The sequence below is a fragment of the Leptodactylus fuscus genome, chromosome 7, assembly GCF_031893055.1.
Source record: "Leptodactylus fuscus isolate aLepFus1 chromosome 7, aLepFus1.hap2, whole genome shotgun sequence".
Lineage (NCBI taxonomy): Eukaryota > Metazoa > Chordata > Amphibia > Anura > Leptodactylidae > Leptodactylus > Leptodactylus fuscus.
This window is the reverse complement of record NC_134271.1, coordinates 18,632,041-18,652,677: the sequence shown is the minus strand read 5'-3', so window position 1 is coordinate 18,652,677 and position 20,637 is coordinate 18,632,041. Positions and strand designations below refer to the sequence as shown.

Below are 20,637 nucleotides of genomic sequence, written 5' to 3'. Positions count from 1 at the left end.
ACATTTCTCTCTAGAATCCCTTCATAGTCTTGAGATTTCATTGTACCCTGCACAGATTCAAGACATCCTGTGCAAAATGCAGCAAAGCAACCCCAGAACATAACATAGTCTCCTCCATATCTCACAGTAAGGACAGTGTTCTTTTCAAGATAAGCTTCATTTTTCCCATCGGTGAACAGAGAGCTGATGTGCCTTGCCAAAAAGTTCAATTTTTGTCTCATCTGTTCATAGGACATTCTCCCAGAAGCTTTGTCAACATGTAGTTTGGCAAATTCCAGTTTGTCAGATTAAAGTTATTTCTGTGACCATTGTGGGTTTTTCTTTCATTAAACGAGGGGGACCAACAATTTTGACCACGTGTGTGTGTCTGTACACGGGAGGAACGTGAACCAAATAACTGGAAAAATAAAATGAAAACTGACTACATCAAATTCTAAGAAATTATTTATTCCACACTCCACATGTAAAATGTATATACATAGTGCATAACATGTACTGCTAGAGCACTTCACCTCCTACATCACCTGATGCCAGATTACCAAATATTCTGGATTACTGGAGAAGTTCCATCATAATCCAATGCTAACCTAAAACAGAAAACCTCCACTCGGTCACCAATCCAGCCATATCTGCCCATTCTCCATATGGGAATATGTAGTGCACCCTTCAAGAAACGCAGGTCTCAAGTGTAAAAGGAAGTGGGGACAGAAATACATTTTTGGCATTAAAATTTAGGATAATCTGTCCAATTACTTAAAGGCACTTAATACATAATGACCACTCCCCATATGCATCTTATACTGGTTTGCACCCTATTCACACCCAGAGATGCAGTTCTCTAGTTGTGGGCACTTGATCAAACATCTTGGGTATATCTCTGCCATATTTGCAAGGCTGATTTGCTTTGGAGCGCCCCCCAACTGATTGTCAGTTGCACTGCAGCTGTATAAAGAGGTCTTCCAGGACTTACCGTATAGTTGATGACCTATCTATAGGGTAGATCATGGGGGCCTTGGAGGTTGCACCTCCACTGATGACATATGGATGACCTATAGGCCAAAATGGTGAGAAGCACTGCACTCTTGTCATCATGTTCATAGGTCACATGGTACAGCAGCAGCTCAGTCCCATTCAAGTGAATGGGATTGAGTTGCAATACCAAGCACAGCCATTCAGTAGAGAGGCTACAGGTCTCATCCAAGCACTGCAGCACATCTATCACATATTGTTGACCTATCCTGAGGACAAGGTAACAGACAAGGCCTAAATCTGTTTTAATTTACTGAACGCAAGTAGGAATGAAAGCATTAAGTGTACTAAAACCTGGCAAAACTATTCACTATAGCCTCATTTGATAGCTAGTAGTCTGACCACTTGGACGTGGTGACGTATATGAACCACAGCTTCGTTCTCATGTAAGTGGAGTGTTATGACCATGCCACAGTGGTAGGATACCCCAACAATTAACCGCTTATGCCCTGTTCTGGAGAGACCGGCTGTCTGCTGGACCTCCTAGTCAAAGCCTGCCATCAGACCCTACCAAAATGGGAAGGGGGATCTTTTCTTACTCCCAACTTGGTCTCTAAAAGGTAAACTACTAAATCATCAGAGGTGTCGGGATATGAAGTGCTCTGTATTTTAATTACATTGCCTTTTTTTTCTTTTATACAAAATCCGTAAAAGTTGAACAGAAGGAATCTACTATAATATTCTTATATACACAGTGGTGAAGACCAAGCGCGCCCGGCACATCCGGGTGATTCGATCTGCAAACAAGTTTTATTTGGAAAGTTTGAAGAATCTTATCTGCATCTTGTCCATGGATAGAAGGTGGTCCTGCAGGTTGCTCCAGAGGGTGGGCTTTACAAGGGTCCCCCATATATTACTGTCCTAGGTGGGGATGGTGATAACTTAGTAGGCACTGCATGGCTTCTGGATCATGTGGGACCCCTCTAGACTGCCTGGGCGCTCCTCATCATGGAGGCCTGGAGGATGTTGTGGTGCTGCTGCGTCCAGTCGACCGGATTAGTTTTAATCAACCCAAAGCAACGACAATGGAAGAAATCCGCCAGATTCTGGATACAGCCTTGGCTGGAATATAGAAAGGGTAGAGATTTACTAAAGCTCTATTGTCATGGAGGCCGACTGTGGATGAGGCATGTAATAAATGTGACGGACGTGGGCCTTACAGCTCAGCGTCATTGCCATTGTCACTTCCATAGCTTTCTACTATCAGGGGGGCAGCGTACCTCAACAATGAAGCAATGCAAAGTGTGCAAGTGTACGAAGGGCAGGGCCATCATATTATTCATAACTAAATGGATAGACTCCTGGTGACCTTGCAGGCAGATTTACATATCCATAGTTATCCCTGCATTGCTTCATTGGTTTGTGGCCTCAGATTCGGCTCCTATTTAAGGCATTTTGCACCCTATAGCCTCCAGCTAATGAGAAGGTTCCACCTAGTGGTGATGGATCAGAAGGCAGCAAAAAATGTCAGGACTGTTTAAACACTATAAACCATAACGGCCTAGAGATCACTTACTTGAAGGGAGATCTTCGCACTGGCACTTTGTGCTTACTGAATCTATTCTGCATATGGAGATTGAATCTTTCTTGAGTTGTCAGACCCAGAAATGCAATCTGCACAAAGAAGCAAACAGATATAAGTACAACATAACCTAAAATATGACACAGGGATCTGTTCCGTCTTCTGGGACCACAGCCCTCCTACCCTACTAAATCCATATTATTTGGTAAGAGAGGAACTAAGAGCTCAGCCATATAGTGGTCACTGCAAGTATTTGCCATCTCAGGCTGGATTCACAACTTGTCCTGGGTTTTCCAGTTTGCCTGCAATATCCCCTTTAACAGAAGCTGGTGATAAATGCCATACTGACATCTGTCACCCATAGGCTACTGAAAAGGATTTCGAAAATAGAGAACTATATCTATATACTGGTTATGCTGTATCACCTGATATATCTGCACTATAAGCATCATTGTGGCCCATATGGTGAGAGAACACACGAGGATGAAGATATACAGAACCCACGGGGAGCAGGATATGACCTCCGACAAGAAACCTGAAATGCCGTCCTCCTGTAAACTTCTAGAGCACTGATTGATCCAGACTGCAAGAAAGAAGAGACAGACGAGATGACGTAACAAGCAACTAACGCGAGACATCCTCTTCGCCATGATCCGCACTTACATTTAGAGGAAGCATAGATCATCCAGTGACCCATAATTGTCAGGGAAAACAGGAAGAGCACAAAATAATGATGGTTCCCGGCACCTAGAAGGACAGGAGGATACACAAGGCTGATGGTCATATATAACATACAGTATGACGATTGCTGCTCAGGACTTTAAGCAAGCTAGGTGACTGACATCATAGGAGCCCAACTGGGCAAAATTCTGTATCATCATCTCACCGATACAATGTCCAGTCCATATACAGTGTTGATCAAATTTGGCCACACAGGCACCGCATGTGTGACAGTGCATGGACCTGAGCGGCTTCTTTACCTGCAGGAGAATACAAAGGGTTAATGGATTACTAATAAATAATGCATAGACTAGATTCAGGGTAACAGAGGCACTTTGGGCTCTGCAGTAGGATTATATTCTGATAATATATCTTGAAGGCGTACATTATACAGGGATATGCCACCTTTGTATGGTCGATAGGGGTTCAACCTATTGGACACCCATGATTCCAAGAATGATCCTTAGGCATTGATGTCACCTGCTCTGGAGGTCCTGCAGTATCAGAGGGTAACTGTTTTTTTTTAAGTGGATTAGGTTTCTGTTCCGAGGGGTCCCCAAGCAGAACCCCCTGAGTGGAAATCTGAACGCAGGTATGAACCTAGCATCATTCATACCACCATTGACGTGAGATCCGCCAGATTTATGAAGAGGTCTCGGCCTGCTCCAGTGAGCAAGATCTGAAGTCTATGCCCGCCCTAATCCTTGCACGATCAATGGTGAATGTGGCGGAAAATGTAAACAAACACATTCTTTCTCAAAAAATGCAAATTTTGTCATGCTTTGTACACCAGAAAATTGCTAGTCATGGCCTGCTTGTACTTGCTCAGTCTCATAGATTCCCATAATCGGTTTACAGAAGATCGTCCAGATAAGAGACCTACCAGGCAGGAGGTGCAGAACACTCTGACGTCCAGACATCCAGCTTCAGCCAGAGTGATAATGGTCTGCAGACAAAAAAAAAATTAAATATGTTTACTAACAAATAACATGGGAGACATTATTTCCCCATTCAGTACTGCAGCAGCCTTTGAGATCCCGGTTATCGCTGGTAGAAGTTGCTGGCACTTGTGTGGGAGAAACGTGGAATCAAATAACTGCATTAGTTCATATCTGGTAACCTGTAAAAGGGGTTATCTGGGATCATAAAACTAAACGCATGCAGTAGGGAAGGTCTAGAAAATAAAAAAGTACCAATACTTATATGTATTCTCCCCTTTGTTATTGCACTGGATCCACCATCACCCCCACTGCTGTTTGTATACGGAGCAGCTGCAGCTGTGACATCACGCCGAGTGGAGTATATCATCGCTCTAAGCCGTATACTGCAGAGGATAGCAGTTTATACAATATGATGACACCACTGCAGTCGCTCTGCGGGCCTAGCACAGGAACGGAGGACCCAGGCAGATATTGTAAAAATGCATTTATTTTTTTTAGCCACCCCCTGCTGCCGGGAAAACCCTTTAAAGTAAAATACACCCTAAGGGCTAGTTCACACTTAGTTTTTTTGACAGTGGATTTTGACGCGGAATCTGCCTCAAAATCCGCCTGCCAAAACGACTCCCATTGACCTCAATGGGAGCCGCTCGCTTCTTTTTTCTGCTAGCTATTAGTGGAAAAAAGAAGCGAGATGCCTCATCTTGCCGTGGATTCCGCGGTTAAACTACAGATCAGTCGCACCTGCTTCTTGTCCTCTTCTGAACACCTGATGTATCCTGGATCCGTTCTCCACGTCTTGTAGAAATAATACAAAAGCAGAAAGACGGTGATGAGAAATGGCACCTGGACAGTCGCATAAGCCAAATGTGATGGAGCTTCATTAAGGAACAGAACAAAAGTATTTGCCCCACTAGAACTGAATTATATTACACAGTTACCCCCTTTAAAAACCATGTACTAGGTAACCGGCTCATCCATCTATTATTCCAGGTTCTGCCGCAGCCGCCCTTCTGATGTGTCAGGATAAAGGCTTCATTGTCGCTATCTGGCTCTATTAGGTCATGGTCACACAATGGAATCTAACCCAAAATCAGTGACAGATTCCATTCTGATTCTGCCTCCCATTGTATTAAAAGGGTGGCAGCAAGATGTTGAAAAAAACTCACATCCTTCTCTATCTTGCAGCTGAATCATCCACAGAATCAGCAGCTCGAGGCGTCCCAATGATGGGAGGAAGTGACCGGCAAATGAAGACCTAAAATTCCCCTTCGTGTTCTGCTGTGTGAACCTGGTCCTACTATATCATTACCATATCACTTGATATACTACACCAAATAATAGTAAAGGATATCAGGCAGGAAGCAGATAAACCACGTCATGAACATCCAGAAAACGGAACTGATGAAGAAGATGGCGGGCAGGTGCTTCTGACTGGTAAGACCGACACATCGTCTGAAAAACACCAAATAGTAATATAGTTATAAAATATTTTAGAGGCGAATTGTATAGAAACCACAAAGTTATATTGTTGTATAAAGTAACATTGTAAGAGATGGCGATAATAAGGTGAATAACGTGTCTAGAACAGAAAACACATTTGGCGCACACCATGTATTCCACTTTTTGGGGGACATTTTCTGCTACAATTCCAGCTCAATTTGCTTAGTAAATCTGGTAAATCAGGTGCTGGTTCCAACCATGTGACCCAGGGTAGGAACCAGTTGGGAAATCCATGGTTTGTTACAACGAGAATCTAGGACACGTAAGAGCTGAAACCCTTCCCTTTAAACATGGTGCAGCACAAAATGCATTGAACAAACCTGGTGAAGAGCTGAGACCCCGCGGTGACCAGAGCAAGAAGCGTCCCCTTTAACAGCCATGAGTCCGTATTTAGGTTCAGAATATATCCAACGCCCCCCAAGAGAAGCAGGCAGACCCCCATCACCAATGAGATCTGAGAGAGAGTAAAGGTTAGGTTAGCATTATCTGTCTTTTTAAAGAACTATCCCAATCCAAGGGTTACAATAAAGGGTCATGTATAAATACAATGATACAGAGACCATGTCCTAAAGGGAATTTACATGAACCCTTCAAAATGTAATGGGTTTGATGATAATAGCGCAAAGAGTCAGGACTGGGATCAAGAGGTCCTGCTCCATGTCCCATTACTTCCAGCTCCCCACTCCATCCTGAATCCTATTAATAGTGAGTTTGAATGTTTGTTCCTCAATCACACCCGAACGGCTAAATGGATCTCCTCGAAATTTCGCACACGCCTACATATTGGCCAGGAAGGGGTAATAGGCTACTTTAAAAGTGTCTCACTCACCCCAAAACACCACCACGACCCTCCAAAGTTGTCACCTGCTCCAGTGTCGGGATAGGGAGCCAGCACAGTGGCCCACAGGTTGCCGCCGAATTGTGGGCGTGCCCAGCGCGTGGGAACCCGACACTGAACATGGCAGCTGCCCGCATCGCTCCGAACGCCACTGACATGCCGGCCAGCCACACATGGCCTCAGGCCGGCGTAGCATGCAGCAGCGCATCCAGCCCGAACAAGCCCAGCCGCACCTACCAGCGAACTGTGGGCCGGGTAGACACAAGCCACGGGAAGGACCGCACATGCTTGCTGAAGCTGTGGCCACAAGACACACACCTCTCCTGCATGTAAATGGTGAGTGATGCGGGAACAGGAATCAGCAGGATGCTTAAGGGAAAGGGAGGGGGGGGGGGGAGTGCTGGCGCTATGGGTTACGGAGGGGGCAGGGGGGATGCTGGTTTGGCAACAAAGGGAAGAAGGTGAGTAGGGGGGAGTGGGGCCAGATTGCACATGTGGAAAGGGGGGGAGGGGGTACATGTAGGAGGTGACTGTAATTTCTAAAGGGTGGGAGGGGGGGAAAGGGAGGGCCGGAGGTGCAGCAGTGGGGCCCCGGCCCACGATGCTGTGGGAGGGGCCCGCGCCGGCCGCAAGGAAAGGGCCGTGGGGGGCCATGGGCGGCGCTGCAGGTAATTCGCACAAGGGAGAGGGGACAGCGGACGAAGTCGTGGGTTATAGCTAGTGTAATATATGGGGCTCTATTATCATATACCTATAGGACCCCTTTAGACCCACCATTGGGATGGTATTATTTTACAGTCAGAACTGGAGCTATTAGGACCTCACCTCGTATTTCTGTAGCGTTTTCAAGGCTCTTGAGCTTCGTCCTGATCTTGAACTAGCTTCACTTGTCAAAATATGAATAATCAGGCGATTTCTGCTTTGTCGGGCGAGGTCAAGAGGAGTCTCCCCCTGAGCACCAGAAAAAAAAACAAAAAAAAAAAAACGGTCAGTTGTAGATGGGGTGACATCTCAGCGTGAAAATCTGTGTGGGGTGAAAATCTCATAGGGCGAGAGGCATCTGTAGGGCACAAAAATTGATCCAGTTACTAAAAAGGTTCATTTCTGACCTTGGCGTTCTGCACATCCAAACTCGATCCGGCCTCTAAGAGCAGGTCCACAGCATTGATATTGCCGGAGGAGACCGCCCAGTGCAGCGCCGTGTTCCGGTGAATCTTGTCAGCGAGATTCACAGACGGGTTCAACTTTAAGAGGAAACATGTGGGCTCCATACTGGAAGAAAGCAGAGATCTTATCACAGTGTGACAATGGGGGAAGACGTTTCTCAATATAGAGATGCGGTGTAAGTGTCTAACCAGAGTCCTCAAAAATCAAAGGGGAACGGTGCAGGGACCTATCGCAACAGTGGGCTGCAAAAAGGAATTAAAAATACAGCCTCGAGGGGGCGTTTGCACAGACGCATATCACATGACCATGGACCCTTTTAATATTTCACATTTACCCAAATGGTGGCAACGCTGCAGCCAGGGTGTGTATGCTACAGAGTGTATTCACACCCTACACATTCATTTGTGCTAATTGATTCATTAAGACACAATTTACATGTATTTTAATTACCCAATAACTTTCTGTGCAGACAGCATGAGCGGCGTCATTCCATTCATATCCGGACAATCGATGTTCTGTAAACAGAAAAGATATGGACAGATCATAATGAATGGAAAGAAAAGTCTCTAGCAACATTTTACTGAAAATATACTGAATTAGGATCCGGCACCCACACAGATCAGCTGTTTGAAGAGGTCACAACCTCTTCCATCTGCCAAGGATGTCACTTTCATCGGTCACATAGCACAGCAGTAGACATGTCCCATTCAAGTAAATGAGGCGGAGCTGCAATACTAACAACAGCCCCTATACAAAGTATGGCGCTGGTATACAGTGTAGTCACTCCGAATCCTCAAACAGTGGATCCATGGAGGTTTTGGGTGTCACATCCCCCCAAACAATCGCGTATATCGGTGACTGGTCATCAATATGTAAGTCCCTTTAAAAATATAGTCCAATGTTCCAGAACTTCTCAATAAGGTTTCATTTACATAAAGTCATACATGTCCAGCAATACATACATGTCCTTTGGCGATCAGGTAAGCGATGATGGGCAGGTGCTGGTACAGGACGGCCAGGTGTATACTATTATATCCTTCCCCATCTATCAGACTTGGGTCTGCGCCAAATCTCATCAGCAGTATAATAGTCTGGAGGTGTCCTTGTCTATGAGAAAGGGAGAGAATAGACAGATATTTGACCACAAGAGTATCACAGGAGGAGCAGAGGGTAGAAACGGGAGTCTGCCATTGTAATGATCCCTCCTGAAGAGTTCACTGCTCCACCCTACGTTAGAACGTCCTTGAAGATAAGCTGACCATTGCTGGAAACCTGAACAATTAGCTATCATCCATGGAGAAACCAATTAGTAAGTTTTCAATTATCCTACAGCTCCCCCGCAGGACAAATGAGGCATTGCACCCAAATCAATGGGGTATCTATGACTGCATGTGTAGTGAAAGGAGGTTCACAATACTTAGCTAAATAAGTACAATGGATAGGAAACTGGAGCTGCTCGAGTAGAGTCCTGTTAAAAATTAATTGATGAGTGGCTCAGTGGTTAGCACTGCAGGCTTGTAGCACTGGAGTCCTGGGTTCGAATCTGCAAGAAGTTTCTATGTTCTCCCAGTGTTTGCCTGAATTTCCTCCCATACTCCATACTGATAGGAAAAAATGTACATTGGGGGCCCTATATGGGACTCACTCTACATTAAAAAAAAAATAAAAAAATTGAAGTGATGAATGGAATTGATCACTGATCTATAGCCATGTTTGAGATATTTAACTCCAGTTGTGGAAGATTAGAAAAACATGGCTGCTTTCTTCCTAACGCAGCACCATAGTTGTCCACAGGTTGTGAGTGGTATTGCAATTCATCCCCATTTACTTCAATTTACAACCCGCAGACAAGCGTGGTACGCTTTCCTGAAGAAAGTAACCATGTTTTTCTAACCCTGGACAACTTCCTTTAACGAAATACTGGTGGTTTAATAGTCCGTAAGCTAGTGACAGGTTCCAATTAAGATCCCCGTTTGCCATCAGCAAATGAGAACATTCTTGTTTACTTCCCAAAGTCTGAAACAGTCATTCTGTTCTCCCCTACAAATCCTACTAATATTATAAATATTATCGAGGGGGGCATGGGGGCGAGCGGTACGTAGGGAGACCGCACATCGGGACAGCGCAGGGGCTCACACCACGGATCATACAAACAGCACTTCGCCACCTATACGTGGCTCAGCGCCAACACCAACCCGCAGATGAAGTCGTGGGCAGATGCTAATATGTGCATATGCAAGAGAGAGCTCCTATACACTTTAATGCACTGTGTCAATACGACGTGGCCAGAGAAGTTTTTTAGTCTCCATATGTGCACACTGACATAACTATAGGGGCCCTAGGATGGGGGGGGGGGCACAGGCCACCCTCTCCACACTAGGGTTAGTTAAACATCTTCTTTCTGATTCCTTTGATGGCTGACAGTCTATTTTTTTTATGTATCTGACCTTCGGGTACACAAGAGGGAGAAGATTTATGATGCACAACATTCCACTGTCAGAAAGGAGGACATTAACCCTTTAATGGCAAAACCAGCAAAGGGTCAGCGGCATATAGTCAAGGAAGGATTCTGTTGCGGCATAATAATAATGTTGGGTACACTGATGGGCAACAGAGAAGATAGGAAGCTTATGTGCACGGACGTGAACAAATGTTCATGGCCGGCCTGAGCCCAGACAGAAGAGGAAAGGGTAATGTAAGGGATGCTAAGATGTACAGGTGGGATCTGGCTGATGTTTTTGAGCAGAAGGGCCCAAGGTAGGTTTCCACTGAGTAACAACAAGCAGACATTTTGGTAATTGTTAGGAATTCAAACAAAATGTTTATTAGAAAGTTGACAACTACCCGGAGGGCTAATACGTGACCCGTGACAACAACTAAGCAGAGAGACAATGGTCTGATTCCACACATTGTCTGAGCATAACGCCCCCCCCCCCCCTCCCCCCCTGCAGAGATGACTATCCAGGAAACACACAGCAGACAGGCCGGCTCAACTGGAATATGACTCAAGGAGAGACTGTTTGACTTTTCCTTATTCTAACCGTTGTAAGATTTCATAATGACAGCTACATATGGGACGGGTTGAAAAATTATCACACAGGATATGGATGCTCTGAGAAGGTGCCAGAACGTAGGACATACATGTATATTTACTGGGTACTACCAGTCTGTAATAATCTAAAAAACATGTCCTGTAAATCTAATGAGGCCTCTATATGGCGGTACATTCATACACCGTCCCAAATAATAGTCCAGTCCCGCTTAATGGTAACATTATCCTTTGAGTTTTTACAAAGACTGGGTTTTTTTTTTTAACCTTTTTTATACTGAAGTTTATATTTTGTTTTAGTTACAGTGTGTATTTTTATTGCAATGCTTTATTGTAAAGATCTTCAGTCACTTATTATTATACAAATATGTCTGTAATAGCAGAAAAGAGGAGCCCAATATTCAGGACAACTATACTATAATCCTCCACATAGTGCCCAGGCATCCTAAATACAGCAAACCTGTATGGCCTCATTGTATGATCTTATACAACAACATCAAGAGGGTTTCAGATATGCTGCATTATATGGAAAAACTACTATCATACTGCCCTCTATGTACAAGAATATACCTACTATAATACTGCTCCTATGTACAAGAATATAACTACTATAATACTGCTCCTATGTACAAGAATATAACTACTAGAGTTGAGCGAGTACTGTTCGGATCAGCCGATCCGAACAGCACGCACGCATTGAAATCAATGCACGCAGCCGGCATGCGGGGGGTTAAGCGGCCGGCTGCCGTCAAACCGGAAGCACCAGGTGCTTCCATTCATTTCAATGCGTGCGTGCTGTTCGGATCGGCTGATCCGAACAGTACTCGCTCAACTCTAATAACTACTATAATACTACCCCCTATGTACAAGAATATAACTACTATAATACTGCTCCTATGTACAAGAATATAACTACTATAATACTGCTCCTATGTACAAGAATATAACTACTATAATACTGTCCTTATGTACAAGAATATAACTACTATAATACTGCTCCCATGTACAAGAATATAACTACTATAACACTGCTCCCATGTACAAGAATATAACTACTGTAATACTACCTCCTATGTACAAGAATATAACTACTATAATACTACCTCCTATGTACAAGAATATAACTACTATAATACTGCCCCTATGTACAAGAATATAACTACTATAATACTGCTCCTATGTACAAGAATATAACTACTATAATACTGCTCCTATATAAAAGAATATAACTACTATAATACTGTCCCCTATGTACAAGAATATAACTACTATAATACTACCTCCTATGTACAAGAATATAACTACTATAATACTGTCCTTATGTACAAGAATATAACTACTATAATACTGCTCCCATGTACAAGAATATAACTACTATAACACTGCTCCCATGTACAAGAATATAACTACTATAATACTACCTCCTATGTACAAGAATATAACTACTATAATACTGCTCCCATGTACAAGAATATAACTACTGTAATACTACCTCCTATGTACAAGAATATAACTACTATAATACTACCTCCTATGTACAAGAATATAACTACTATAATACTGCCCCTATGTACAAGAATATAACTACTATAATACTGCTCCTATGTACAAGAATATAACTACTATAATACTGCTCCTATATAAAAGAATATAACTACTATACTACTGTCCCCTATGTACAAGAATATAACTACTATAATACTGCCCCTATGTACAAGAATATAACTACTATAATACTGCTCCTATGTACAAGAATATAACTACTATAATACTACTCCTATGTACAAGAATATAACTACTATAATACTGCCCCTATGTACAAGAATATAACTACTATAATACTGCTCCTATGTACAAGAATATAACTACTATAATACTGCTCCTATATAAAAGAATATAACTACTATAATACTGTCCCCTATGTACAAGAATATAACTACTATAATACTGCCCCTATGTACAAGAATATAACTACTATAATACTGCTCCTATGTACAAGAATATAACTACTATAATACTACTCCTATGTACAAGAATATAACTACTATAATACTGCTCCTATGTACAAGAATATAACTACTATAATACTGCTTCTATGTACAAGAATATAACTGCTATAATACTGCCCCCTATGGTTTAGTCTCCAGTACCTGACGGCCCAGTGAAGTGGAGTAGAGTTTAACGTTCCTCCCAGCTGATCCACAATTGCCCCTTTGGAGATGAAATACCTGAATTTGGAGGAATCATACAGTCAGTAAAATACCAGAAGGTTACTTTCTGAGGAATAATGCGGTATAGCACAAGGATGTGTATATAAGGGAACGTACTTTACAAGTTCAAGGCGATTATTAATGGACGCCCAGTGCAGTAGAGTCACGTTCTCGCCATCTGGTTGCCGAACATCATAACCGGCCTCCACCAGCTCTCTGCATCGGTCAAACAAGCCATGTCTGAAATAAATCCAAATATTGATACCAGTCATATAGGAAAAAAATAAATAAAATGGTCTGGGGAGAGTTCAGGGAAGCCTCCATCTTTACACAACACAGGTGGAGAAGAATTTACTGTAGCGTTGTGACAGCCCAGGTGTATAGGGTTCATATCTGTCACTACAGCAGAGCAGTAAGAACAGTCCCAAACCTTAGGATCTACCAGAAAGTATCAGTGCACAGTTTGGAGACAGGGCACAAGAGGAGCGTGGTTTCCAAAGTCAGGCGCGTGGCTTAAAGGGGCTTTCCACACTGAAGATATTGATGACCTCTCCTTAGGACAGGTCATGAATATCAGATTGGTGACAGTCTGACACCCAACACTCCCACTGATCAGATGTTCTTAGCAGCTGATACATAGAGAATGGAGCAGGAATCAGACAGCTCCGTTCTATGTGTAGTGGCCAGAACAGTTATTGCAGATCAGTTCCCGCCCTCTCTTCTTGTCTTCCTATTTCAGGTCTTTGATTTCTGAGTCTCATATATATAATATATATAATATATATATATATATATATATATATATATATATATATATATATATATATATATATATATATATATATATATATGTGACATAAAGCTCCTGGGCACCAGTGCGAAACTTGTTCAAGGTCCTCCATATGGAGTGCATTGTTTAAAGTCTCTCTATACAACAAACAGATAATTTATGTATTCCCCTAAGGGTCCAGGTGCGACTGCACCCACCCAAGTGTTACGCCATATCAGTTCAATCACGTATAAGCAGCTTTATCCCCATCTATATTGTACATTGCATCACACGTATAATTATATACTGACAGTAGTGAACAGGTGACATTCCACCTAGAGAGCGCTGTGGGATACAAAGGCCTCATGAATCATTGCGGTAAAGTAAACAGCGCCAGGTAGAAATGGTAATTCACACCACGGTATAGCGGAGTCAATAAACTGAACAAACAGAAATAGGGAGGGAGATGGGAGGGGGGGGGGGGGGGGGGGAGAATAAGAACAGGGAAGCAAAGCAGGGAAGGGGATGGTTATATACAGGGCAAGAAATAAACCTACTGACTATATGAGGAGTAAATACCAAGAGAGGAGAACAGCCCTGCATGTGATATAGTATGACACTATCCATCCATGGTAAGGGGCGGCAAATATACTGCACGCCTGCTGCTCGCCATGTGCATCACATATGCTGGAGTTTCCTGCCCTACATAAACACCCACAAGATAGATTAAAGGCGAGAATCAAGGAAATGCAGCAGAAAAAAAAAGAAAGAAATCGAAAGTATTTCAGGCACAAGTCAAGTCTGGGAATTCTACCCCCATAGTGATCCTCTATAGGTGCTATGGGCTTTTGCCTGCAGACCGACAGTATTTTGTTACCATTAAAAAGCGGTTGTTTATGACATGGGGTGTTTATAACATATAAAGTTCTGTTCACACAAGCAGTTTTCACTTCTGTTGTTCTATAGTGTCAGAGAAAGTAGCATGATTGTGTATGGAAGGGTTAATAACAGGGCTCGCCCACTTACCAGATAACATGGCTTCCTGCCTGGTACCTGGCATGGGAGTTATAATGAATGACAGGGAGGCCAACACGATATAACCCTCATAGACTCGGTATCTTAATACAAGTAACAAGCCATATTTTAATATATACCTTTCATTAAATGGCGCCTGTCCGGGGTATTTAGGACACTAAAGCGCACAAGTCTTTCTGGACTGATTGTGGGTGGTTTAGTGTTCCCCAATTGACCTGACAGGTTCCCTGTAGGAACAACAGGGTAAAAAAAATTAATCTAATATAAAGGGGAAATCATCCAAAAAAACGTAATGTTAAATTGCGTCTCGCGGCGTTGTGCTGAAGCCGTCACATGACCCCTGAGGATGATCAGCAAAGGGCCTGAATTTCACTACCTGGGACCTCACAAGTCCTCTTCCCGAGGTCATTGATTGGTCAATCAGCGGCTTCAGCACAATGTCAGAAGAGCAAATGAACCAGGAGGTGCGGGGCACGGGACAACACTGGGACAGATTGGGGGATGTTTTGTGTTTTGTTTTTTTTTCACTGCCCTCGGCAGAGTTAACCTTTAAAAGTTTAGCCTGAACAACCCCTTTAAGGAGGTCAAATGTATAATAATATAATAAAGAAAATATCCACATCATAGGTTCTTGCCTTGACCCTGGAGGCACAAAAAGTCAGAAAAATTGGAAAAACTGACATTCCGATTCCTGAGGGACCACATGGAATTTGTCAGGGTGTCTTTTTTTTTTTTGCGGGGGTGGCATAAGCACCATGGCTTCCCTATATATACACCAGGTACAGCTCCGTACATTATATACAGACTGTATCCAGGATATCAGGTTAGTGTGGGCATGAGAACTAGGCCCTCTGTATATACCAGGATCAGCCCTGTACATTATATACAGACTGTACCCAGGATATCAGGTTAGTGGGGGCAGGAGCACTAGGCCCTCTGTATATACCAGGAATAGCCCCGTACATTATATACAGACTGTGCCCAGGATATCAGGTAGTGGGGGCGGGAGCACTAGGCCCTCTGTATATACCAGGAACAGCCCCGTACATTATATACAGACTGTGCCCAGGATATCAGGTTAGTGGGGGCGGGAGCACTAGGCCCTCTGTATATACCAGGAACAGCCCCGTACATTATATACAGACTGTACCCAGGACATCAGGTTAGTGGGGGCGGGAGCACTAGGCCCTCTGTATATACCAGGAACAGCCCCGTACATTATATACAGACTGTACCCAGGATATCAGGTTAGTGGGGGCATGAGCACTAGGCCCTCTGTATATACCAGGAACAGCACCATACATTATATACAGACTGTACCCAGGACATCAGGTTAGTGGGGGCAGGAGCACTAGGCCCTCTGTATATACCAGGAATAGCCCCATACATTATATACAGACTGTACCCAGGATATCAGGTTAGTGGGGGCATGAGCACTAGGCCCTCTGTATATACCAGGAACAGCACCATACATTATATACAGACTGTACCCAGGATATCAGGTTAGTGGGGGCATGAGCACTAGGCCCTCTGTATATACCAGGAACAGCTCCGTACATTATATACAGACTGTGCCCACTATTGCATCCCATTAACTACAATGGAACCAAGCTGCAGCCAGGTCATGTAACTCCCGAACATAACGTCACGTATCTGACACCCCTCGAAAATGACAATATAATAGGCCATTCACACCATCGTCCTGTAAACCCCCCATTATACTTACTGTGTAGCTTTCACAATATCCCAGCTGCTATAATCCTCCACTGTATCTTGGATTGGCGCCTTTTGGTCCTCCCGTGGTCCGCCATGTTGTCCTCCATGGTGGTGGTGACTGTGCTGGTGACAGTGTGAATGGGGCGATTTACACTATGGGAGAAAAACGGAAGCAAAACGTGAGAATTTACAAACATACAAGTATACCTGGTGATACTAAAAGTGCAATAAAAAGTTTATTGTGGTGCAATACATAAATGAAGTAACCTGAGCCATTCCAGGACATGGACGTCACCGGCAGGGCTCACATTATACACACTGGAGGTTAGCACGTCCAATAACTCTTGCACAGGGAGAATCCTAATTTTTGGAGTCAATAGAGAAATCTCCTGCTGTTCTTGTGTATACTTATCTTATGCAGACCAATGAGTCTCCATGGCAACAGACTACAATCAAACCCTGCGTAGTCTGAATCTGTAGTCAGTCGCCCTCCCTTTATTCCCCCTACTTTTTGCTATTCTGCCATTGGAATATAGAAGCTACATATCAGCTGTGGGTGCAAAGTGTAATAAAGACAATACAATAATAAACTGAAATGTGGTGTAAGTGTGACTGTAGCAAAGGAAATAACTGCAACCAGGACAGTGCAAAGAAAGAAGACAACTCATAGCCGTGGGGTTACTGTACTATAGGATATAAGGTAGGTAAACCATCGCTTGTGAGATGACGTAGTATACTGGACACTAGACAAACCATAATGATAGGTAATAGTGTATGTGTGTGTATTATATATTATATAATAATCTCCAGGTAAATAGCAGCATATCTACAGTATATAACATATATATATATATATATATATAATGATATATATATACACACATACATACACACACACACACACACATAGGCTCTGCTGATATTCAACGACTTATCAAACAGGGCAAATAATACATGGCAGTTACATGGCCAAATATATAATATGCACAGCATCACACATATCACATACTGGAAAATGTTATAAACTAGACGTGTGTGTGTGTATACATGTTATATACAGTAGATATGCTGCTATTTACCTGGAGATTATATAATATATAGATATAGAAGATCCAGGAAGACTTAAGGGATGGGGGGGGGTATGGGTCTGGGGATTGTATACTACACTACATCTTAACAGAAGTGTCATGTACTTTATGATAGATAGATAGATAGATAGATAGATAGATAGATAGATAGATAGATAGATATGAGATAGATAGATAGAAGATAGATAGAAGATAGATAGATGCACACCTCCTTACACATACACTATATGATCCATATACACCTCCTTACACATACAGTATACTATATGATACCCACACACCTCATTAGGGGTAGTGTCATATACTACATGATCCATACTCACCACCTTACATATATTTACAGTATTATAAATGCACCCCTCCTTATATACTGTATGAGCCATACACACCTCCTCGGGGGGGGTGTCATATATATATATATATATATATACACACACATATATATATACACACATATATATATATATATACACACACACACACACATATATATATATATATATATATATATATATATATATATATATATATGATCGGCACACGACTCCTTACATATATACTATATGATAGCTACACAAGTTACATGTAGAATATATACCATCAGTACACACCTCCTTAGACGGGGGGTTCATGTTCTATATGCTATATGACCCCCCTATATGGAGGTGTGTACCTATAGAGATACAGTCCTCCAATGATCCTCACAGCACATAATTCCCGGTACATACGAGGCCACTTACCGGGGAGCTCATGATGACTCGGGCTCTGCTCCGGCCGCTCCCGGTGTCACCATAAGCTGTGACTTCCTGGTTACTAAACACTCCCACTCTGTGATTGGCGGAGCGGAGAATAAGACCCGCCCACCCCTACGGTTTGTCAATCACACCCCGGCCACCAATGAGAAGCGGCTCAGTCAGGAGGCGTGTCTGTGGGGGGGAAGAGCGGATACTGGAGAAATATGGGCGGGAAAACCTCCAGTCACGTGGTGCGGTGTGCCCTTTAGGTTTACTTTAGAGTGCGACATCTAGCGAGGAAACCTGGTCGTGCAGGAACTGTAGGATACACCGGGGGTCAGGTTACACCCCAAATGTAATTGTAGGTAAAATTCAGTTGTTTTTTGGAGGGAGGGGGGAGATTTCATTGCTTTTTAACTCAAAATAAATTATCTGTGAAAGTCATTAGGACGGTGTTCACACGTTAAAGATACTTTGTGTTACTGTCAGACTCTGGAAAACAAAATCCACATACTCCACAGATATCCTAAAAAACTACAGCAAGTCTGTCATCTGAAGAAGGCCCAAGAGGGGTCCTCGTGTATATACTGCATTAGTTATGTGGTATATTCAGGCCCCTCAGATGCTGGAGGATTAGGTGGAGCCGCCATGTTGTTTAGCATCAGTTTATGTATGTTGGGACAGACGAATGCATACCTCCCAACTTTTGTTGAACTGAAAGAGGGACAAAATGTGCGGCGCGCGTAGCGCGCCGCGGCAAATTTAGCCTCACCCACTTTTGTGTTGACTCCGCCCATTCGTTAATTTTTCATGTGCCCGCACACAGTATAATCCTCCTACAGTCACCCGTAAATTATATGTCCCCCCTCTATCTCTCCCCCAGTTTCATATACACCCTTCATCTGCCCCCAGTTTCATGTCCCTCTTCCAGCTCTGCCCCCAGATTCATGTCCCCTCCATCTCTGCCCCCAGATTCATGTCCCACATCTCTGCCCCCAGATTCATGTCCCTCCATCTCTGCCCCCAGATTCATGTCCCCACATCTCTGCCCCCAGATTCATGTCCCCATCTCTGCCCCCAGATTCATGTCCTCTCCATCTCTGCCCCCAGATTCATGTCCCCACATCTCTGCCCCCAGATTCATGTCCCTCCATCTCTGCCCCCAGATTCATGTCCCTCCATCTCTGCCCCCAGATTCATGTCCTCTCCATCTCTGCCCCCAGATTCATGTCCCCACATCTCTGCCCCCAGATTCATGTCCTCTCCATCTCTGCCCCCAGATTCATGTCCCCACATCTCTGCCCCCAGATTCCTGTCCCTCCATCTCTGCCCCCAGATTCATGTCCCCCATCTCTGCCCCCAGATTCATGTCCCTCCATCTCTGCCCCCAGATTCATGTCCTCTCCATCTCTGCCCCCAGATTCATGTCCCCACATCTCTGCCCCCAGATTCATGTCCCTCCATCTCTGCCCCCAGATTCATGTCCTCCCCATCTCTGCCCCCAGATTCATGTCCCCACATCTCTGCCCCCAGATTCATGTCCCCCATCTCTGCCCCCAGATTCATGTCCTCTCCATCTCTGCCCCCAGATTCATGTCCCCCATCTCTGCCCTCAGATTCATGTCCTCTCCATCTCTGTCCCCAGATTCATGTCCCCCATCTCTGCCCCCAGATTTATGTCCCCATCTCTGCCCTTAGATTCATGTCCTCTCCATCTCTGCCCCCAGATTCATGTCCCCCATCTCTGCCCCCAGATTCATGTCCCCCATCTCTGCCCTCAGATTCATGTCCTCTCCATCTCTGCCCCCAGATTCATGTCCCCCATCTCTGCCCCAATGTCATGCCGTCCTCTCCTTCATCTGCCCCCAGATTCACGTTCCACCTCCACATTAAACTTACCTTCTCCTCCGCTCCCTCGCCGCTCTCTGCGTGCCTCTCTCGCTGACACATGCGGCTGAAGGAAGGAGCTGACACAGGTCAGCTCCTCGCTTCGCCGCTGCCCGCCTCTCTCCCTGACACACGCGGCTGAAGCTGCTCGCGTGCTCGCTTCGCCGCTTCGTCTCTCTCGCTGACACATGCGGCTGAAGTCAGCTCCTCAGTCAGTCAGCACCTGTGTCAGCTCCTCGCTTCGCTGCTGCCGCCGGCTCCTGGCGTGTACATCGCGTCTACAAGCCAGGAGCCGGCGGCAGCAGCGAAGCGAGGAGCTGACACAGGTCAGCTCCTCGCTTCAGCTGCATGTGTCAGCGAGAGAGAGACGCAGCGGCGAAGCGAGCACGCGAGCAGCTTCAGCCGCGTGTGTCAGGGAGAGAGGCGGGCAGC

The 20,637-nt window shown here is 44.2% G+C and overlaps 1 protein-coding gene across 1 annotated transcript; it reads right to left on the bottom strand.

The window, feature by feature from the left end:
- Positions 1 to 454: 454 nt before the first annotated feature.
- ZDHHC13 (zDHHC palmitoyltransferase 13) lies at positions 455 to 18,400 on the bottom strand. Its single transcript, XM_075281296.1, has 17 exons — positions 18,325 to 18,400; positions 16,507 to 16,649; positions 13,094 to 13,216; positions 12,917 to 12,994; positions 8,680 to 8,824; positions 8,168 to 8,232; positions 7,660 to 7,822; positions 7,376 to 7,501; positions 6,033 to 6,166; positions 5,564 to 5,664; positions 4,954 to 5,078; positions 4,155 to 4,217; positions 3,438 to 3,531; positions 3,215 to 3,298; positions 2,977 to 3,134; positions 2,546 to 2,643; positions 455 to 2,091 (listed from the first exon to the last, which is right to left on the bottom strand). Exons 1-17 carry the CDS (start codon positions 18,334 to 18,336, stop codon positions 1,953 to 1,955), a joined length of 1,851 nt encoding a protein of 616 aa, XP_075137397.1. The 5' UTR covers positions 18,337 to 18,400; the 3' UTR covers positions 455 to 1,952.
- Between the last annotated feature and the right edge of the window lie 2,237 nt (positions 18,401 to 20,637).